This window comes from Mauremys reevesii, linkage group 5 (assembly GCF_016161935.1).
Source record: "Mauremys reevesii isolate NIE-2019 linkage group 5, ASM1616193v1, whole genome shotgun sequence".
NCBI classification, from domain to species: Eukaryota; Metazoa; Chordata; order Testudines; family Geoemydidae; genus Mauremys; species Mauremys reevesii.
In genome coordinates this window covers 97,460,324-97,478,640 of record NC_052627.1, presented here as the reverse complement: position 1 = coordinate 97,478,640, position 18,317 = coordinate 97,460,324, and the positions used below count along the sequence as shown (strand labels likewise).

Here is an 18,317-nt window from a genome sequence, read left to right as displayed (position 1 = left end):
GCCTTCTTGCAACAGGAATGGCTGCATAGGTGCCTCTATCCATCCCTCTCGTTGAAGTGGGGACGATTCTGTCTCTCTCTCAGCTCTTGCATGGGGCTCTCATTAAAAGTCCATGAATAGGACTTACATGGCAAATGTGAATTTCTCCCCCTGGCCCCAAGTCAGCAAAACACTTAAGCACATGCTTAAAGCTAAGCAAGTGATTAAACACACACCCAAGGACTACCCTGAGTTGGAGTTCATATTAAAAGAAGATTCTTGGTAAAATATTTTTGAACTGTCCCATTTATTCTCATCTCCTATATGTGCACATAACTTTGTCTGACCATAGCTATGCATGGTACAGGGCCCAATTCTACCCTCATAGCAAGAGCTGTTTTATATCCAAGTTCAGAATTTGGCCCTCCAAGAGGAGAACAAACCCTTTAAGTAGAGCTATATCCCAAAGCAATATCAAAATGTCACTTTATTTTAGTGCATACTGATTGTAATTATACTACAAAAGGAAATTAAACCACTATATAGCATGCATTTACCATGTTACAAAATGCAATAACCTCCTCTGTTGCATAAAAAATGAGCAGTAAGGACTTAAGAGTTCAAGAAAGTGTAGTGCAGCAGAGTCTGAAATATTTAGCACTGGGGGGGAAAACAATGTACATAATGTCCCCCCCCAACGCCCAAAATAGCGCTTTAAATATATCTTGAAGGTTTTTTTCTATTTTTGTTATTAACATTTTATAGATTTCCCCAAGCTACTGTCCCACAAGGGTAAGCAGAAAAGGTTCATATATCATCACTAGTGCAGTCTTATACCCAGTAAACAAAACAGAAGTAACAGACAGAATATAAAATGATCTGCAACTCTGCAGGAAGGGCTTTGTGAGCGATTGTGATTCCCTAAGGCAGCACAATGAGGCGCTGCCCCTTTACTCTGGATTAGATTGTAAATTGACAATCTAGCACTAAATCAGAAATAATAATAAATTACTTTATACTTAAACAGGGCTAGCCTGTAATCTTAAAATCGGATGTGAGTAAAGGGGCCATGCTTAGCTGTGATGCCCCAGAAACAGAGCAGGGACAAAACTGTGACTCAGAGAGCCACAATTTGGTCCCTGCCTCCTCCACAGGGGGAAGTAAGATGTGCCAGCTCTTTCCTGGTACAATTTACTCCCCCCTCTGCACCAGCTCAGCTGTGCTAGCTGGCATGCAGGGCTCAGAAGGAAAGCCCAGGCTCCACCCACTTCCTGCCTAACTGCCGCTGGGCTGCTCTCTGGCCAGGTGACAGTCTGGCCCACAGGAACTTTCCTCAGATGTCTCAATGCACTTTACAAAGATGAATGAATTTAGCCTAACACCACCCCTTTGAGGCAAGTCAGATTATGATCACCGTTCTGCAAAGGAAGAACTGAAATACCATCAAATAAAATCTAATATTTTCAAAAGTGACACCTAATTTGGGGTGCTTAATTTGAAATTCCTTGTGCCTAATTTTCAGTTTTCAGGATGAAAGTTGATCTAAAAATATTATTATTATTCTCTAATAATAGTACTCCAGGTCTGACCACAAACCCCACTGTCTCTTCATATTTTACCAGTTATTCTCATTTACCCCCTGAATAATGTTGTTTACAGTTTAGATTTGTCCACTATGTCAGGAAGTCTTATGTTTTATAGTCAGAACAGAGCAACTTATAATGTAAAATTATGATTTGTCCAATATAAAAGGTTAAGAGTGACTATATGGGAGTTTTTTTTAATGCATGCATTATTTTATTTACTGTATTCTCCTTTCTTGTATATATCATTACCTTAAATATTAATCCTTTGCTTTCTGAAGTTGTAGAAACTGATGTTACAGCTAGTGTTTAACTATGAATATTTTTTAAAGATGGAATCATCTTCAAATTCTATGAATGAGAACAAATGGAAGGACATATCAGAAGAGATTAAGAAGATTTTTAAGACTGCTGTGAAGTTGCTGCATGAGAAAGGAAAAATGAAACACAGCCAAGCAAAGAGATATCTTTCCTCTGGTAAAGTTCAAAATACATACAGAATCTATTCTATATTTATGCACCCATTCATAATCTAGCCTAGCAATATTTCCACAATTACGAAAGTATATTTTTGATGGTTATTTCTCGCACATAGTTTAAAAGAGGAGAAAAGTAAATTTATAAATGCTTAAGCCTGAACCCTGTATTATAGCTAGTACTAAATAAAACTGCACCTGATAAATTTTGCATACAGTATTTTTTGTTTGCTTGTTCATCTAGAGGGAACAAAGATTTTTTTTCCCCTCTGTTTGTTTTGAAGGAAGTTAACAGTTTTCCTGTATTCTTTTTTTCTCCCTCCAGCTGTTGAAGATGAGCTTGATTTTGCCTTGGGAAAACAAACACCAGCTTTCCTGAAGAAGTGTGTCTGTTACATTCGGAAAATTGCCAACATTGAACGTTTTGTTAAAATTCCAGAGATGGGAAAATACATGGATGTAATTCATATAGGTGGAAAGGTTCTGCGAGATCCAGAAGCTCATGAGAAACTGATCAAACTCCGGGATGAATTTATTCCTACTATTGTTGCAGCATCTAATTTGAGAGTGTACACTTCTGTTACTCATTGTGACATGAAACTTGGTTATTCACAAGAAGTGGAGAACCACTACATTGAAGGACTTGGTAAACAGTTCTACGAAGACATGATTGATATAATTCAAGCAACAGTACAACAGAATTTTGACACCGAGACAGACTTGCTTTATGATGAAGTCCTTCAACACTCTTCATTGTGTAAAACGTACTCCTCTTTCTATGAGTACAGGTGTGAGGCGCTAAACATAGTTCATAAATACATTCTGCATAGCAAAGCAGGACATATTAACCCTCTTATCATATATGGAGGACCCTGCACTGGAAAAACCCTTTTATTAGCTGAAGTGGCAAAGAAGGTAAAAAAAATAAAAACCAATATATTTTATAATATGCTAATCTTAATAGCAGAAGTAAATGTAGACCAAATTAATTCCCATTTTCCTTATTGTGGTATCAATAGAGCTAAGATAAATCTTTGATACAGACAATAAATCCAGTCTTCTGCACGTTACTGGATATTTATTCAGGAAAGAGGCAGTGTATATCCTATTAGCCACATCTCAATATGATATTTCCAGCCAAAACATAATTGTTAGTAGAGCTTTTTAAGGAAATGCAAATATTTCATCCAATTCCTCAACCACTGGTAAGAATGAATTTATTTGAGAAATAAACAACTTTACAAATACATCATCGTAACATCATTAGTCCCTCCCTTCTTGTTTCCTGATGTCATAAGGATGTGACACCATTTAATGATCATATGGTATCCGTTTTACAAGTAAACCACGTTTCCAAGACATGCTAATTTGTTTCATATCCTCTTGAAGAATTGCTCCAGAAGTTCCATGATTTGTGTTTATTTCAAAATTTCAGAAGTCATTTAGTTCACCTATGCCTTTCCAATCATTAACTAGATTATCATGGTGAAGTGTGAGGAGCACATTTCATACTTCTGTGAACTTGTCTCCATTGAAAAAATCACAGCTCCACTGCTGTATTACTAAGTGCTCTGGCAGTATTGCTTGAGTTAAAGATGAAATATAATCTAATATGTCATTTGCGACATAATATTAACACATTCTATAACCCCGCTATTAAGAACATTTCCACTCAGAGGAACACTTCAAAATAAACTTACGTTTTGAAACAAATTAATACTGTTTATAAAACCATAAGTAAAACATTTATGTGCTCTGTTATTGTGCTTCATTTGGCTCTGTTAATTTAGACATTAACTAAATTATGCTTCTACATTATAGGCTTATACTTGGCTGCAGGAAGAGATGGGACCAGAATCTGACCCTGTGGTAGTTATAAGATTTTTGGGATCCACAGAAATGAGTACAGATCTTAAGAATCTGCTTCAAAGTATTTGTGAACAATTAGCAATTAATTACCGTTGCCTAGTACAGAGTTACCCTAAAAAGATTCATGATCTTCGGGACTTGTTTATAAATCTTTTGAATGAGTCTTCATTTCACAGACCACTGGTTATAATATTTGATGCCCTAGAGCAGCTTTCAGATAACGATGATGCTAGGAAACTGTGGTGGCTCCCCGTTCACCTTCCCCGTTCAGTACGGATAATCATGTCAACACTGCCGAACAAACATGGTATCCTGCAAAAACTGAGGTGCCTTATTCATGAAGAGGACAACTACATTGAGTTGATTTCAAGAGACAGAAAGATGTGCAGCCAAGTACTGAAACATCAGCTGCTGCGTGTTAAAAGAAAAGTAACATCAGGGCAACAAATTTATGTCAATGAAGCTTTTTCAAAGTGCACACTGCCTATGTTTGTAAACTTAACCTTCAGAGAGGTTAGGAACTGGAGATCTCACAAAGATGTTGATGAGTCCTCCCTGTGTGTCACTGTTCATGAAAGCATAGAGCAGTTATTTTGCTCATTAGAAAACAAGTGTGGGCTGAAGCTGTTGTCGAGAGCACTGGGCTACATCACAATGTCCAAATCTGGCCTGAGTGAAATGGAATTGGAAGATATTTTAGCTCTTGACAACAGTGTTATGTATGAGCTCAATGAGAGTATCAGGCAATGTAACCCATTGAGGGTACCATATATATACATTGCAAGGCTTAAGGAGGGCCTAAAGGGATACTTGATAGAGCGGCAAGTGAAAAATGTAACACTTCTAGTGTGGGCAAATAGGCACCTGCAGCTTATTGCCCAGAAACTGTATCTCCACAGTGAGGAAGATGTGCATGAAATGCATACGATCATGGCAGAGTACTTCCTTGGCGTTTGGTCGGGTGGAAGAAGGAAATCTTTTTATAGCGAAGATCAATATTTGAATGGGTGCCTTGACAATAACAGTAGAAGCATGAATGATGAGGAGAAGCACTGTATGGATCTCACCGCTTTTGACAGGCAAGCACCTGATCAACCATGGGTCTTCCAGTGTAATCCATTAGAGCCTGACATCTTTTTTGTCAATCACAGAAAAATGACAGAACTTTTGCATCACTTGACAAGATGTGGAAGGTCAGACGATCTGCTGTATGGTGTTATTATGAACTTCAGCTGGCTGTACACAATGATTAAAATAGGACAGTTTGACAAAGCACTTTCTGACATAGAATTGGCTTATAACTATTCACGAGAAAAGGAGCTGAAATTTCTGGCAAGTACCCTTCGCAGTATAAAGTTCAAAATAACAAAATATCCAGGTTCACTCTCTGCTGAATTGCAACAGAGGCTCCTTCCAGTTGTCAGCTCATTGCCTAAATTGAGACACCTTCTTTTAGAATGTGACAGAGATGGACCCAAATACTGCTCTATCGTTCCCTTGCACTCCTCCATGGATGTGACTTACAGCCCCGAGCGACTACCCTTGTCATCCAGTTGCATACATGTCACCGAGATCCTGCCTACTTTTAAACCAAATACAGTCATTGCTGCTCTGGAAAATGGCTCCATCAGTACTTGGGATGCAGAGACTCGCCAGCTATTAAGGCAAATTACAACAGCTCAGTCTGTTATCTTAGGGATCAAACTTACGAGTGATGAAAAATATCTTGTAGTGGCTACAACAAAGAACACACTTTTGATTTACGATAACCAAAATTCCTGTCTTTTGTCTGAAGTAGAAATTAAGGGATCAAAACATTGTGGAATTGGGGGAGGCTCAAATTTTATTAATGGATTTACACTGTCCATTAATCATGCACTTGCTTGGCTGGAAGCCAGCAAAGATGTTACTGTAATAGATCTACTTTATGGGTGGCCTCTTTATCACTTCCATTGCTGGTATGAAGTGACTTGTGTACAGTGTTCTCCAGATGGAGTCTATGCATTCTGCGGACAGTACCTTAACACCACCACTATATTTCATTTAGGAAGTGGAGAGAAACTGTCCACCGTGACCTCTGAATTTTCAGGTGGATTTGTGAAATTTCTTCTTGTTCTGGACACTGCTCAAGAAATGGTGATGGTGGACAATGAGGGTGGCCTTTCAGTTTGGAACACTGAGGAAATCACAAATCCCCAACTGACAGATGACTTCGATTGCAGGAAAGACGACAGCGAAGTTGTCAGCATTGAACTTTCTGAAGACCAAAGTGCAATTTTAATTTGTAAGGCACTCAGTATAGAACTTCTCGACACTGGCATGTGGAAAGTGGCTGAAAAGTTCAGAGCAAAACACAATGAGCGCTTTATATCTGCTGTGTTATCCAAAAACAGCGACTGTATAATTGCTTCTATGGAAAATACCTCAGCCATTTTTGTTTGGAGGAGAGATACAGGACAGTGTATGGCAAGCTTACAGGAAATCTCAGGAACCATAGTCAGACTAATTAAATCCAATCACCATAACATGCTGCTATCCTTATCCACCAGTGGTGTCCTTTCTATCTGGGATATAGATATCATAACTGCTATGTCCAACATTGACAAATCTGGCAAACCCATCCAAAGACTGGTGTTGCCAACCAGAGGTGAATTAATTTATACACTGGATGGATCAGAATCTGTACATAAGTGGAACTTCAGCACTGGATTCATTGAAGCTGTATTCAAGCATGAAGGTATTGTTGAAAACTGTGTGCTGACCTCTTCTGGAGAAATAATGATTACATCAGATGACAAATGTAGCCAATATGTATGGCACACCATTACCGGCGAAAATATCTTCCGCATTAATGGACAAAGGATATCTCAGCTGATGATTACACACAACGATCAGTTTGTCGTCTCGCTCTGTGAACAAAATGCCTCCAGAGTTTGGCGGCTGGCCACGGGACACCGAGTTTGCAATATTTTAGTTGCCTTACAGAATGCATTTATAACCACTGCTAATACATTTGTAGTTGGAATGACAAAGAATAAAGTGTTGGCAGTAAGTCTCTGGACAGGAAGTATAACCAAGAAATTTTGCTGTGATGATGGTGCAACCATTGTTAATATTAAACTGATCCCAGACTGCCCAGATATTGTAGTGTTTATAACATCCACTGAAACAGTGAACATCTGGAGTCTTACAGAGGAAGTAATCTGCAGGCGTGTACAACTGCCTAATAACTTCTTAAAAGATTTGGAAGACTTTGAAATATCCCCCAATGGGAAGCTAGGAATTCTATCCCGTGGTGATGAGAACATCAATGTGCTTGATTTACACAGCGGCAAACTTCGTGTGGTTCATGCCCCTGGCATTATCTGGCGACAGAGGTTGTCCCGTGACGGCCGTTATCTTGTGTACATCTGTTTTCGTAATGAAGAGGATGATGACAATGGTGCCATCTCTAGTTTAATTGTAATGAGACTGGCTGATGGTAAAAACATTGGTGCTTGTTCCCTTTACAAAACTCCAACCTTTCTTTCTCTCTCTCAGAGGCATTTGAATATTATTGTTGGCTTTGATGATGGAAGTATAGGTACCTACACTGTAGTGGATCGAGTAGATGCAGCACTGAAAATTAAAATTGCTACTTCAAATAGCCGTCAAATTTTCAGTAATGCAACACAAGTGATTAGGCCAAAGTGTCACAATTATAGCTTCAAGGTGAATGCAGACTGCATTTGGAGAGAGTCTACTGAGGTGTTTGCAAGAGATAGCCCCATCACAGTAACAGACCCTGAGACAAGTGAAACAACAACACCCAAAAAACACAACTACTGTTATGACAAAGTGTGTGCAGCCATAGATTGCAGAGGACACAGTTTTGCTGCTGATAACTGATTATAAACATGGACTAGTTTTTCTGAATACATAATACATGTGCATAGGCTAGTCTTCTGATTCAAAAGTAAGTACCAGTGCATTTCTTGAAAGACAAAGAACAGCAGAGGGCAGGAATGCTGTTTTTCTCAACAAATATTCTTACATTTATGTGAACAAAAATAAGCAAAAAAAAAAAATCAACCAAATGTGAAACAGACATTTATCCAGTGGGCTGCAGGGTTTTTTAAATTTTAGAATACAAGGTTTAATCCAAGGTTAGATCCAGGACCTTGACTGACAATTTCTAGCAATACTGTTACAATTGTTATACCATTACAGGAATTAGAAAATCTTATTTGGGGGTTGACCGAGTTTTAGCTAGAGACAAAACTCCATTTATTGTTGGAGAGGAGGCAAGACACTCTTTTATAATCCAGATAGCCTCATTGCGGACAAAGCTAGGTCAACTGTTACCCTGAGTTTATACCCACTTGCAAAAATGTGTTTTTCTGCTTGATGGTGCAATGACAAGATGTCACCTGCCAACCTGGAACACTTGATGCATTCCATCATTTAAAGAAATAGCTACTTTTTAAAAAAAAATTGGGATTAACATTTGGGTTGAAAGGGGTAGAAGCCAATCAACATCAAACATCTACGTGTGAGGTAATAAATCAGTCTTCATCTAAATGAAAAGTACTGAAAGTTACAAACATTGCATGCAAGGATTTTTCTATAGTCTGATAAAAGAAGATAAAAACTAGTTATTACCTAGGTCATAAAAGAAGTTTAATACTGAAATTGTATTGTTTTTCTGTCTCTTTCACAGTGCATATTAGTACTGGATAAAACAAATATTTTTTCAAAGAGAAAGGGCATTAACAGATAAACAGTCAAACACCTGTTCACTTCTCTCTTTATGTTAAAAGGTTACTTATTCTCTCTGTTGTATAAGTTTGGAATATCTCTTAAATCCCTACAGTGATCTTAATAGAAAGCTTTCAGACATGCCATGTATTATTCCTGATAACGTTTGCCTTATTACTACCATTCCTGTTCTTTCCTGTGTTCAACACAGATCAGATGACCAAATACTCTGGGACTAACAGAATATGCCTGTATATGTGCTGAAATATTCCATAAAATCTAAAGGCTGTCCAAAGGTTCTTTACTGTTCCAATTTGTAATGGATTTCTTACTTTTACATACTGTATGTATGCTCCTTTATGTTTCACTTTCTGCTTTAAGACTGTTCTGAGCCTTTTATACAGTTTTATCAGTTTCAAGGCAGAAATTGTGAAATATTGTCAACTATTTTTTTAAAAACAGTTTCACCTAACTAAAAGAAGTGGCTATCTGTATCTAAAGGGTGAAAAGGTCCCCCCCACCGCATCCTTTACTTATCTTAAACATGGCATGTCCTTGGCAAACTTTTCAAAGAATTTAAACAAACCACATTTTTTGTTTTTGGGAAGTTGGAACTCCATGCCACTAAATTTCCAAGAAACAAATGCCAACCTAAGGTTTAACATAGTGTGTGAATGTTCTATGTAAAAGCCAATATAGTATATCAAGTGACTTGAATGACTTTTCCTAACTTGTTTGCAACTAATAGATCATATTGAATGTTTTTATGTAAACTTTGTATTGTTGGGAAGAATTACCCAATCAGAGATTTATATTTTCATAAATGTTAAATTTAGTTAAATTTTGTTACAGAGTTGTTAAATTAGAAATCTATTGCAGTCTTCAAACAATATACAGTCTTGTGTAATCATTGTTTGTATGAATAAACTAAGTAAATAGACTACTGTGTGTGTGGTTTTAATTCGTAAAGACATTTCTGAATGGGAAATAAATTTTCAGGGCCAGATCCTCAGCTGGTATAAATCAACAAAGCTCCAATAGAAGCTAAGCATTATTTTGAGGCCACAAGATATAAGTGATGCACAGGTTTTACACTGGCCCTCTGCATAGGGATGAATTTCATTCTGACAAATGGCAAGGACCTGAGAGGTGCTGAGTGCTTGCAGCTCCCATTGATTTCACAGAGCCCAGAACAGTACTCCTTGCACAAAAGCATTTTCCATTGACTTTTATGGGAGATTCTCCTGCATAAGCAGGGGCGGCTCTAGCATTTGCGCTGCCCCAAGCACGGCGGCACGCCGCGGGGGGTGCTCTGGCGGTCCCGAGGCTCCAGTGGACCTCCTGCAGACGTGCCTGCGGAGGGTCTGCTGGTCCTGCGGCTCCGGTGGTCCTCCCGCAGGCAGCCTGCGGATGCTCCACCAGAGCCGCGGGGCCAGCGGACCCTCCGCAGGCATGCCTGCGGGCGGTCCACCAGAGCCGCCTGCCGCCCTCCCGCGGGACGCCGTCCCAAGCGCGCGCTTGGCGCGCTGGGGTCTGGAGCCGGCCCTGTGCATAAGGAGCACTGAATGGGCCCATACTCAAACTAAATATCTAAATTCTACTGTACAAAATGAAACAAAACAGTTGATTTGCCTGTGAACCCGTAAAATACCAAACACTGGCTGAGCGTGCTAAGCTACTTTTGTCCTAAAATTGGTGAATACCTAGAAGCATTCTCTCAATATCTGTGACCTGCTAATTAGAAAAATACAGTGACACTAGAAAACTGAACAAACAACAGAACTTAACCCAACCTGGAGAACATGGACGTTTGAAAAACAACAAACAGTTATCAAGATTTTAAACTGAACCAGTTCTGCTCGGTTCAGGAGCCAACGTTGAGTCTTGGCTCACAGAAGCTTGGCAGAATGGCTGAGGCCTACAGCTTCCAGATTTGCTGCTGATTCTTCAGGAGAGAATGCAACAATTTACTCTCTCATTGGTAGCATAATTTACATCTCCAGAAGAAACTATCTGCTTCTCCCATACTGAATGGCTTGATAAGTCTGCTCAGAAGGAGTCTCTCATCTAAATTTTAAAGGGGAATTAAGCTGAAGTGTGAAGGTGGAGTCTTCTTTGGCAGACAAAGCTAAGCCTGAGGTCAGCCACAGAGGATATGTCTACACTGCAATGTAAGCTCAGAGTTAGTAGAACTTGAGTTAGTAGACCCTGGGTTTGTTAACCTAGGGCTTGAGGGTTTACACTCATTTGTAATCCTAGGTTAGGAATTTTTGAGCCCTGGGACACAACCTTGGGCTGCAGCATCTATATTGCATTATGTGGGCGTTATTCCAAACACCCATATCCCAGACTTCCTAGCACCCTCCCAAAATGTGGCCAGTCTAGCTCTTTGTTGGTGTAGTGTGGAAAAACCTGACTGTCCACCAAACTTAACTTTCCAGAAGACAAAGAAAGTCAGCCCGTGGCATTGTGGGTTACTTTTAGTGGACTTCCAGAGCACAAGTCCATGGGGCTGCGTCTAACCTGCAAAGCAATAAGGCTTGAACCCTAGGTCCCAGTGTGACTCAAGCTTGGCGCACCATGGGGTCCTGGGACCTTGTGCTCCGAGCCCCGAGTTAGCACGCTGTGTGTGTAGATGGAAGGGAATTAGGTTGAGCCTGAGTTGAATCCTGGGCTTACGCTGTAGCGTAGAGACATATCCAAAGAGAACATTTAATACCAGTCATTTTCCTCTCAGCCTGTTCTCTGTGGAAGACTACAGTAACAAAGGCAACATGAAATCAAAAGGTTATATAACTGAATCTCCAACGAGAAGAAATACCTTCCTACTCATCAACACTTGCAGGTAACTTTTCCTGACCTCACATTTGTGACACTTCTCAGGGCACCCATGGCGGTGAGTCATCTTGTTACCACTGCCTCCGGCGCAGCTGAGTCATGGTTGGGTGTCAGCTCCCTAACACAACCAGCCTGTCAGCCACTCCAGCAGTCTCCTCCAGGCTACACCAGCTCTGCCCAGGCCCGCCAACAGCAATTCCAGGCCCCAGGGCAGAACAATCATTGGCCCCCCTAGAAAGGGAAGACTGAGGTTTACAACACTATTTTTTATCCTACTGTTAACATGTTAGAACCCACTATGCATAAGTTGTGGCATTGCTTGATCTAGTTAATTTTTTTTTCCAGTTACAGCACAAGTGTTAAACAAATTGTGAGCCTAAATATAAGATTTGTTATTTTGAATTATATATTTAAATTAAATAAATACATTATAGAATTAAATTAATTAACATATAGACCATTTAAAGAAGCACAAAGTAAGAACACACCTAAAGTATCAAGCAGAATAATTAAACTCCTACTCGTGATTCATGTGTAATCTAAAGACAAGGAAAAAACTGATATACAAGATGTAACTGAATATGACCAACAAAGTTAAAACATACAATACAATACTTGTGCTACTGGCGCTGTGGGACATCAACACCCAGAGCAGTGAGGAGACAGCAGGTATGGTATGCCACATCTATCAGGAGATCTCCAAGGAGGCGGCCAAGGGCGAAGGCAGAGGGAAACCTGTGCCTCGTTCCCTGCTGAGCGGTGGAGGGGGCCCCTCATCCTGCGCTCGTGATGGCGGCTCATCAGCCAGTGCTAGCGGCAGTGAAGGGGGGTGGGAGAGAGCTGCCTCTCAGCAAGCTGCCCAGCTGCCTCTCAGCAAACTTAGAGAGGCTCGATTGGGTGGCCGGGGCTATGAACTACCAAGCCTGGAGGTGCTGGGGCTCAGCCCTGGCAAGCTATGGCACAAATTAAGCACTGGCAAGGCCCTATGCTGCCCTCCTTCCCAAACCCCCCTGCAGAGGACATATTGCGGGACTTGCTATGGGGACTCTGGGCTACTCCAAACTGCAGAGGAGCCTACAGGCAGCCCTCAGGAGGCTGTTGTAAATTGGCGCACCCCTGCTCTAATATACACTGTGAACTGCTTCCAAAATAACAAGGGCACAAAGCTGGCTTATAGCACAGAATCTTAACCATTATCTTAAATTAGATTGTAAGATCCTTGGAGTAGGGATCATGACATCTAGTGTTAGTGCAACACACCACACAAAGAGACTGCAACCCTCACTGGGGCCGCTGAGCATTACCATAATGCAAATAATAAATAACTCAAGTTATTAAGAGTCTGAATACAGCCTGTTCAGCAATTACTCAGGTCGCGGGTTAGGAGAGTGAAAGGGCAGCATTCTGAATGGGCCTTTCGTCGATACACTTTTCTGAGTCCCTATATCTAGAAATGCCAGCTTGATTTTTGACGCACTGTTTTTCAGGTAATCAAACCAAAATGTGTACAAGGCCCTTTGGATAGTTTTAATGAAGGTTTTGTTTATCAAGAATCACTGTCAAATATTTAGACTGAAAATGTGACCCACTTTAAAGTTGTTGTAATCCACTGAGGAATGTACTCAAGATTATTGGAATAATTCTTTCTAGGGTACTGAGTGGCTGAAGGAGGAGGTAATGGGACATAGAGCTTCTCACCTTTAGGTTACCTTTCAAATGTGGTCACTTTGATAGTCACTGAAAGTCATTCATTACCATTTGACTGCAGGTTAGTGGCAATGTGAAATGAATTGAAGGTCTCAGACAGGTGTTTCTAAATCACAATGTCCACCCTCTCAATATAGAGAACATAGAGACTAGCCCTTTGGTTATGAGCCCTCCAGGAAAAGTTTTGAACCATCTTATTAGGAACAATATAGTAGGAAGCTCCCACTGCTGCTGCCACATAATGTCTGTGCTGTAATGAAACAGAGACCTTTACTATCCAGGACTGTCAGCTTAGCCCTGAATTCACCTAAAAGCAAAGGCCTCGATCTTGAATTGCATACACGAGCTCTGCCCCGAGCCCACTATCACAACCTTCCACACACTAGCACTGATATTATTTTGGCACAGACAAAAAGTAGTAGGTCTCTGCTCAAGTGGTTTACATGCCAAGGCCCTGATCCTACAAACATTTCAGTACATGCTTCACTTTAAAGTCCTACTGACTGTAATGGACCTTCTCACATGCTTAAAGTGATGTGTATATGTGAAAGTTTCCAGGACTGGGGCCCCAATGATCATTCTAGGAGCATTACCACATAGATTAAAATGCAACATCCCAGAAGATGATGATGATGATGATGATGTTTGGAGATCATTTTTGTCTATATATTTTAGGCGGGGCCAGTAGTGCCGCCTATTATTAAGGTTGCCCGACACTTCCTCTTATGAGACTGTTTTCAAATGTTTGTAACTTTGCCAAACTTTAACTCTTTGAGCTGAAATATTCCATGTCAGGTGTCTGCCTCAGACTGATCTTTTATGGAAAATTTCAGCCAAAATGGTTCCGCTGTTTCTGATAAAGAGGTTAGGGGAAAATAACTTGTTTTGCCCATTTTAAAACAAGCCAGACCTGCCGAGGGGTGGGGAGAGGAATCAATTGGGACAAGGAGATGGGGACTGGAAGCTAAGAAAGGGGGAGGAGAAAACTGGCACTGAGAAATGGAATGAGGGAGGAGACTGGGATTAGGAGCCAGGGCAGAGACTAGGACTGGGAGCCCTGGAGAGAAATGGGAGTGGGGCCAGAAACCCAGTAGGTGGGGGGAGATTGGGACTGCGAACCCGTGGATGGGGTAATGGGGAAGAGGAGGGAGGCAGATCTGATAAGAAGTCAGGGTGCAAAGGAGAGAACTGACACTGGGTGAGCAAAGAGAATGGGACAAGGAGCTGGGAAGGGGTCACACTAAAATTGATGGGGAGCCAGTGTGGGAAGACTGGGCCAGGGAGCCACTGGGGATGGGAAACGTGGGTGGGAAGGCAGGGGAGACTGGAGACTAGGGAGGAGGAGAGAGATAGATTGGATAAGGAGTCGGGAGGGGGAACCAGGGACTGGCTCGACAGGGAGACTGGGACTGGAAATGGGAGAAGACTGGTATGGGCAGTGCAGAGGGGCAAACCTAGGACTTGCTGGGCAACAAGACTGGGACTGAGATAAGAAGCCTGAGGAGTGGAGACTGGCCTGGCTACATGAAGATTATCAGACTGGGTGGGGTAGGGACAGGGACAAGTTGGAGAGAAGAGGCCAAACTTGGGGAGAACAGGGCAGAAGAATCTGTGCCCACTAGAGGACACTCCCCTCTAGAGCCTGGAATGGAACCCAAGGTTCCGGAGTCTCACTATTCCTCTGCTGTGAGCAAATATCTGTGAATCCCACCAGCAAAATCTCTTATCCCCCTCAAATGCTGGTCTAGGATGCCAGTCTATCCCCGCTGCTCTCAATTATTCTGTTAGGTTAAGTGGCAGATGTCTGTGTCATGAATCTAAAGGTTCCAAACCTGCCGATGAACAGTGGGTGAAGGTGTCAATATGATGCCACATAATGGAATGTGTGTCTGGGGGGGGGGGGTTCAGTTTGCTTTTGTAAAAACCTAGGAAATTATACACAAAACGATGTTAAAAGAATATAATTAAGATTGCAAAGTTAAGTGCTCAAAAGTTAGGAAGTGCCAGAATAAAGTTTGCCTAAGCAACCTTAATGCTGTCCCTTTAGCCTATGTATTATGATACAATGTTTAATTACGGAATCACATATCATGTCCTCAGAACCCCAGCCTCATAAAGCGCACAAGATGGAACTGCTGTAAGGATGAATCAGGGCTGTGCAGTGAAGAAGGCTGTTGTCTGTATGACCTCTGTTACATTTATTAGAGAAGATGGACAGTGTGTACAATTTGAAGTAATGGAAACAGGATGGTCTAGGCAAGCCCAAAATTAAAGGCCCTCCCCTTCAACTAAGGGGAGAAACCACAAAGTCCAGGCTCCAGTTGATTACAGGGTACAACAAAAGAGAAAAGAGGAATGGGAGGGAGGTCAAGGGTAGAAAATCCAGGAACCAGAAGGGAACACCTGAGCAGAGAACCCTGGATAAAACCCAGTGCTCTTCTAAAGCATCCAGGAGTCAGTGGACACTGTCCAGAGGAACTCTGCACAGAGATGTAACTGAACCGCTGTCAGGGATGGTCTAGATAATACATATTCCTGCCTTGAGTGCAGGAGACTGGACTAGTTGACCTCTCGAGGTCCCTTCCAGTCCTACGATTCTGTGAACAAGGGAACAGAAATAGGCCCCAGTCACAGAGTATCTGCCCATCCAGATTCCTATTTTTGGTGTGATGGATGGCCATCTTGACCAGAACCAGGAGGAGGCTCACAAGAAGGTCCCATGGCTAGGGTGTGCCAGGATCAGGAGGTTTGGGGAAAAGTGCAGCCAGAACCTCAGTAAAAGGTTCTGGAAAAGCCAGAATAAAGGTGGCAACTAGATGCACCGTACATAGACATGTGCCAGGGTGTCCCTCTCACTGCAAAAGGGACAGGTGTTAGGGAAGTTGTGAACTACGCCAAGTACATGCTCATGCTCACAGCTCCATGAAAGAGCTGCCAACTGATATCCCCAGCAGGCCATGGAACCAGTGTGGGGTACACACTAACCCACTAAGGTTCCTCACCCTCCTCAGGTGGTGCAGCTCCCGCCACTTGGTGTCAGGGTGGGACATGAGGGTGAGGAAGTGGATGGTATGAAGCACAAGGGCGTACAGATGTTCTCGGGGGAACAGATCAGAGGTGGACTGGCTGGATATTGTGCAGCCAGTTCAGGTGACATGGTTCTCAGGACAGGGGCCCAATGACAAGGTGCGGAGGGCCAGGGGTGAGAGACAGGTGGGGAGCACCCTCCTGCAAGATCCGCACAAGCAAGAGAAGCAGGAGGCAAGGCGGCCCTCACCTCCTGGAGCACACAACAGAATAAACACTCCCATGAGCTGGATAAGTGCTGGGTGGTCCACCCAGTCTCTCCAATCATAGTCCAGGAGGTCTCCGACTCTGGTGACACCAGCCAGGACCAACCTCTGGTGCACCAAGGGAGACTATCACCTGCACACTAAGGTGTGGATTGTGTAGCAGGGGCTCTGTGAGAAGATCCTTCCTCTTGGTGGCTGCTGTGGACCTGGTCACAGAGATTAGCTTTCAGGTCCTGGTAGAAGACCAGCATCTCAGAGAGGTCTCAGGGGACCTCTTGGGTGGAGATAAAAGAGCTGCCGGTTGTATCAGAGCCCTCGGATGTGGCCGAGGAAAGAGTGCGCCAGCACGCTCCAGGCTGGACTATCTGCACTGTAAAGGGGTCTCTGCAGAGAGTGAAGACAGAAGGCATGGACCGAACTGCAGATGCAGACCAGGCCCTGTCCGCACTCCCACAAAAGACGGCTCATGACCCCTGCAGAGATGCAGTGCAGCCCCGGCCAGAAAAACTCCAGGATCAACATCTTTGAACAGTGTGTAGTAAATGAGGCAGGGGATTGCAGGAAAAGAAACAACAGTCTCATGATTAAAGTGGTTTAATGCTGCCCTATAGAACTAGATTCTATCCCTGCCTGTGCCACCGAGTACTTATGTGATACCGGGCAAGTCATTTAACCCAAATTTTACACTGATGGTCACCAACTGTGTTACACTCATTTCTGGGTACCTGACTTGAAACCTTAGGGTCTGATCAGCAGAAGTGCTGAGCACTCACAGCTGCAACTGAAATCACTGGGAGCAGTGTGTTGAACATACAAAGTGCTACATAATGTTAAGTACTCTGAAAAAATCAGGCCCTAGGCATCTCAAATTGGACATCCAAAATTAGTGGATACATCTGCCCACCCCTCCTTCTAGTATCTCTGTGTCTCAGTTCCCCAACAGAAAAATGGGGATAATAATACACTCATCTCACAAGAATGTTGTGAAAATAAGTTAATTAATATTTGTGAAGAACACAGATACTAGAGTAATAAGTGCTGCAGAAAATCCCATGAGGAAATTAATAATTCTGTCTTCACAGCAGGGTGTGAATAGTGTGCAGCAAACAAGGCCTGGGACCACCCAGTGAACAAATGAGGAGAAAACAAAATATTGAATTAAGAGAGCACCATCTGTGCTGTGCACTGAATCAGGCAAGGTCCCGTGGAAAAAAATAGTATGTGATCATATAATTAAAGTCTTATCATAATGCACACACACACCGGGGCTAAATTAAGGTTATACTGGTGACCTTAATTCTGGCATTTCCTAACTTTTGAGTGCTTGACTTTGCAACCATAATAATGTTTTTAAATGCAGTTTTTTGTATGTAAAATGTATATGTAAAATAGAGACAAGAAGAGATTAGAACAAGAAGGGTCAGATTGTGAACTCCTTACCATCTTGGTAAGCACTAATTCACATGAATGACTTCAGAAGGACTACTTGGGTGAATAACTCCACATCAGTGTGAGTAGTGGGTCCACAATCTGGCTCAAAAGTTTTAGGTTAAATAAAGACTAGTAATTCCATGTGTAGGGCCAGATCCTGCCATGCTTACTCATGCTGAGCACCCTGTTGCACAGGTAACCCATTGAAATCACTTTCAGATCAGACTCTGGCTCATAGTGAAGGTTATCACCTGTCACCTGCTCATATCACTAGGCCGAATCCTGATCCCACTCAAAGGCAAAGTAACATAAATGGAAGCAGGACCAAGCTCATGGGGCCCACTTCTGATCTCACACCAGTGCAAATCAGGTGGAAGCAATATAAGTGTGATAAGCATGCAACA

At 42.2% G+C, this 18,317-nt stretch overlaps 1 protein-coding gene across 3 annotated transcripts in view; it reads left to right on the top strand.

The window, feature by feature from the left end:
* The window catches only part of NWD2 (NACHT and WD repeat domain containing 2), a 134,335-nt gene extending 124,843 nt beyond the window's left edge, over positions 1-9,492 (top strand). For all 3 annotated transcript variants that reach the window (XM_039541403.1, XM_039541402.1, XM_039541404.1), the window contains 3 exons: positions 1,895-2,039; positions 2,364-2,953; positions 3,860-9,492. In XM_039541403.1, coding sequence (XP_039397337.1) covers positions 1,895-2,039; positions 2,364-2,953; positions 3,860-7,795 — 4,671 coding nt within the window. In that variant the 3' untranslated portion in view covers positions 7,796-9,492. The remainder of the gene's footprint in view (positions 1-1,894; positions 2,040-2,363; positions 2,954-3,859) is intronic.
* The last annotated feature ends 8,825 nt before the right edge of the window (positions 9,493-18,317 follow it).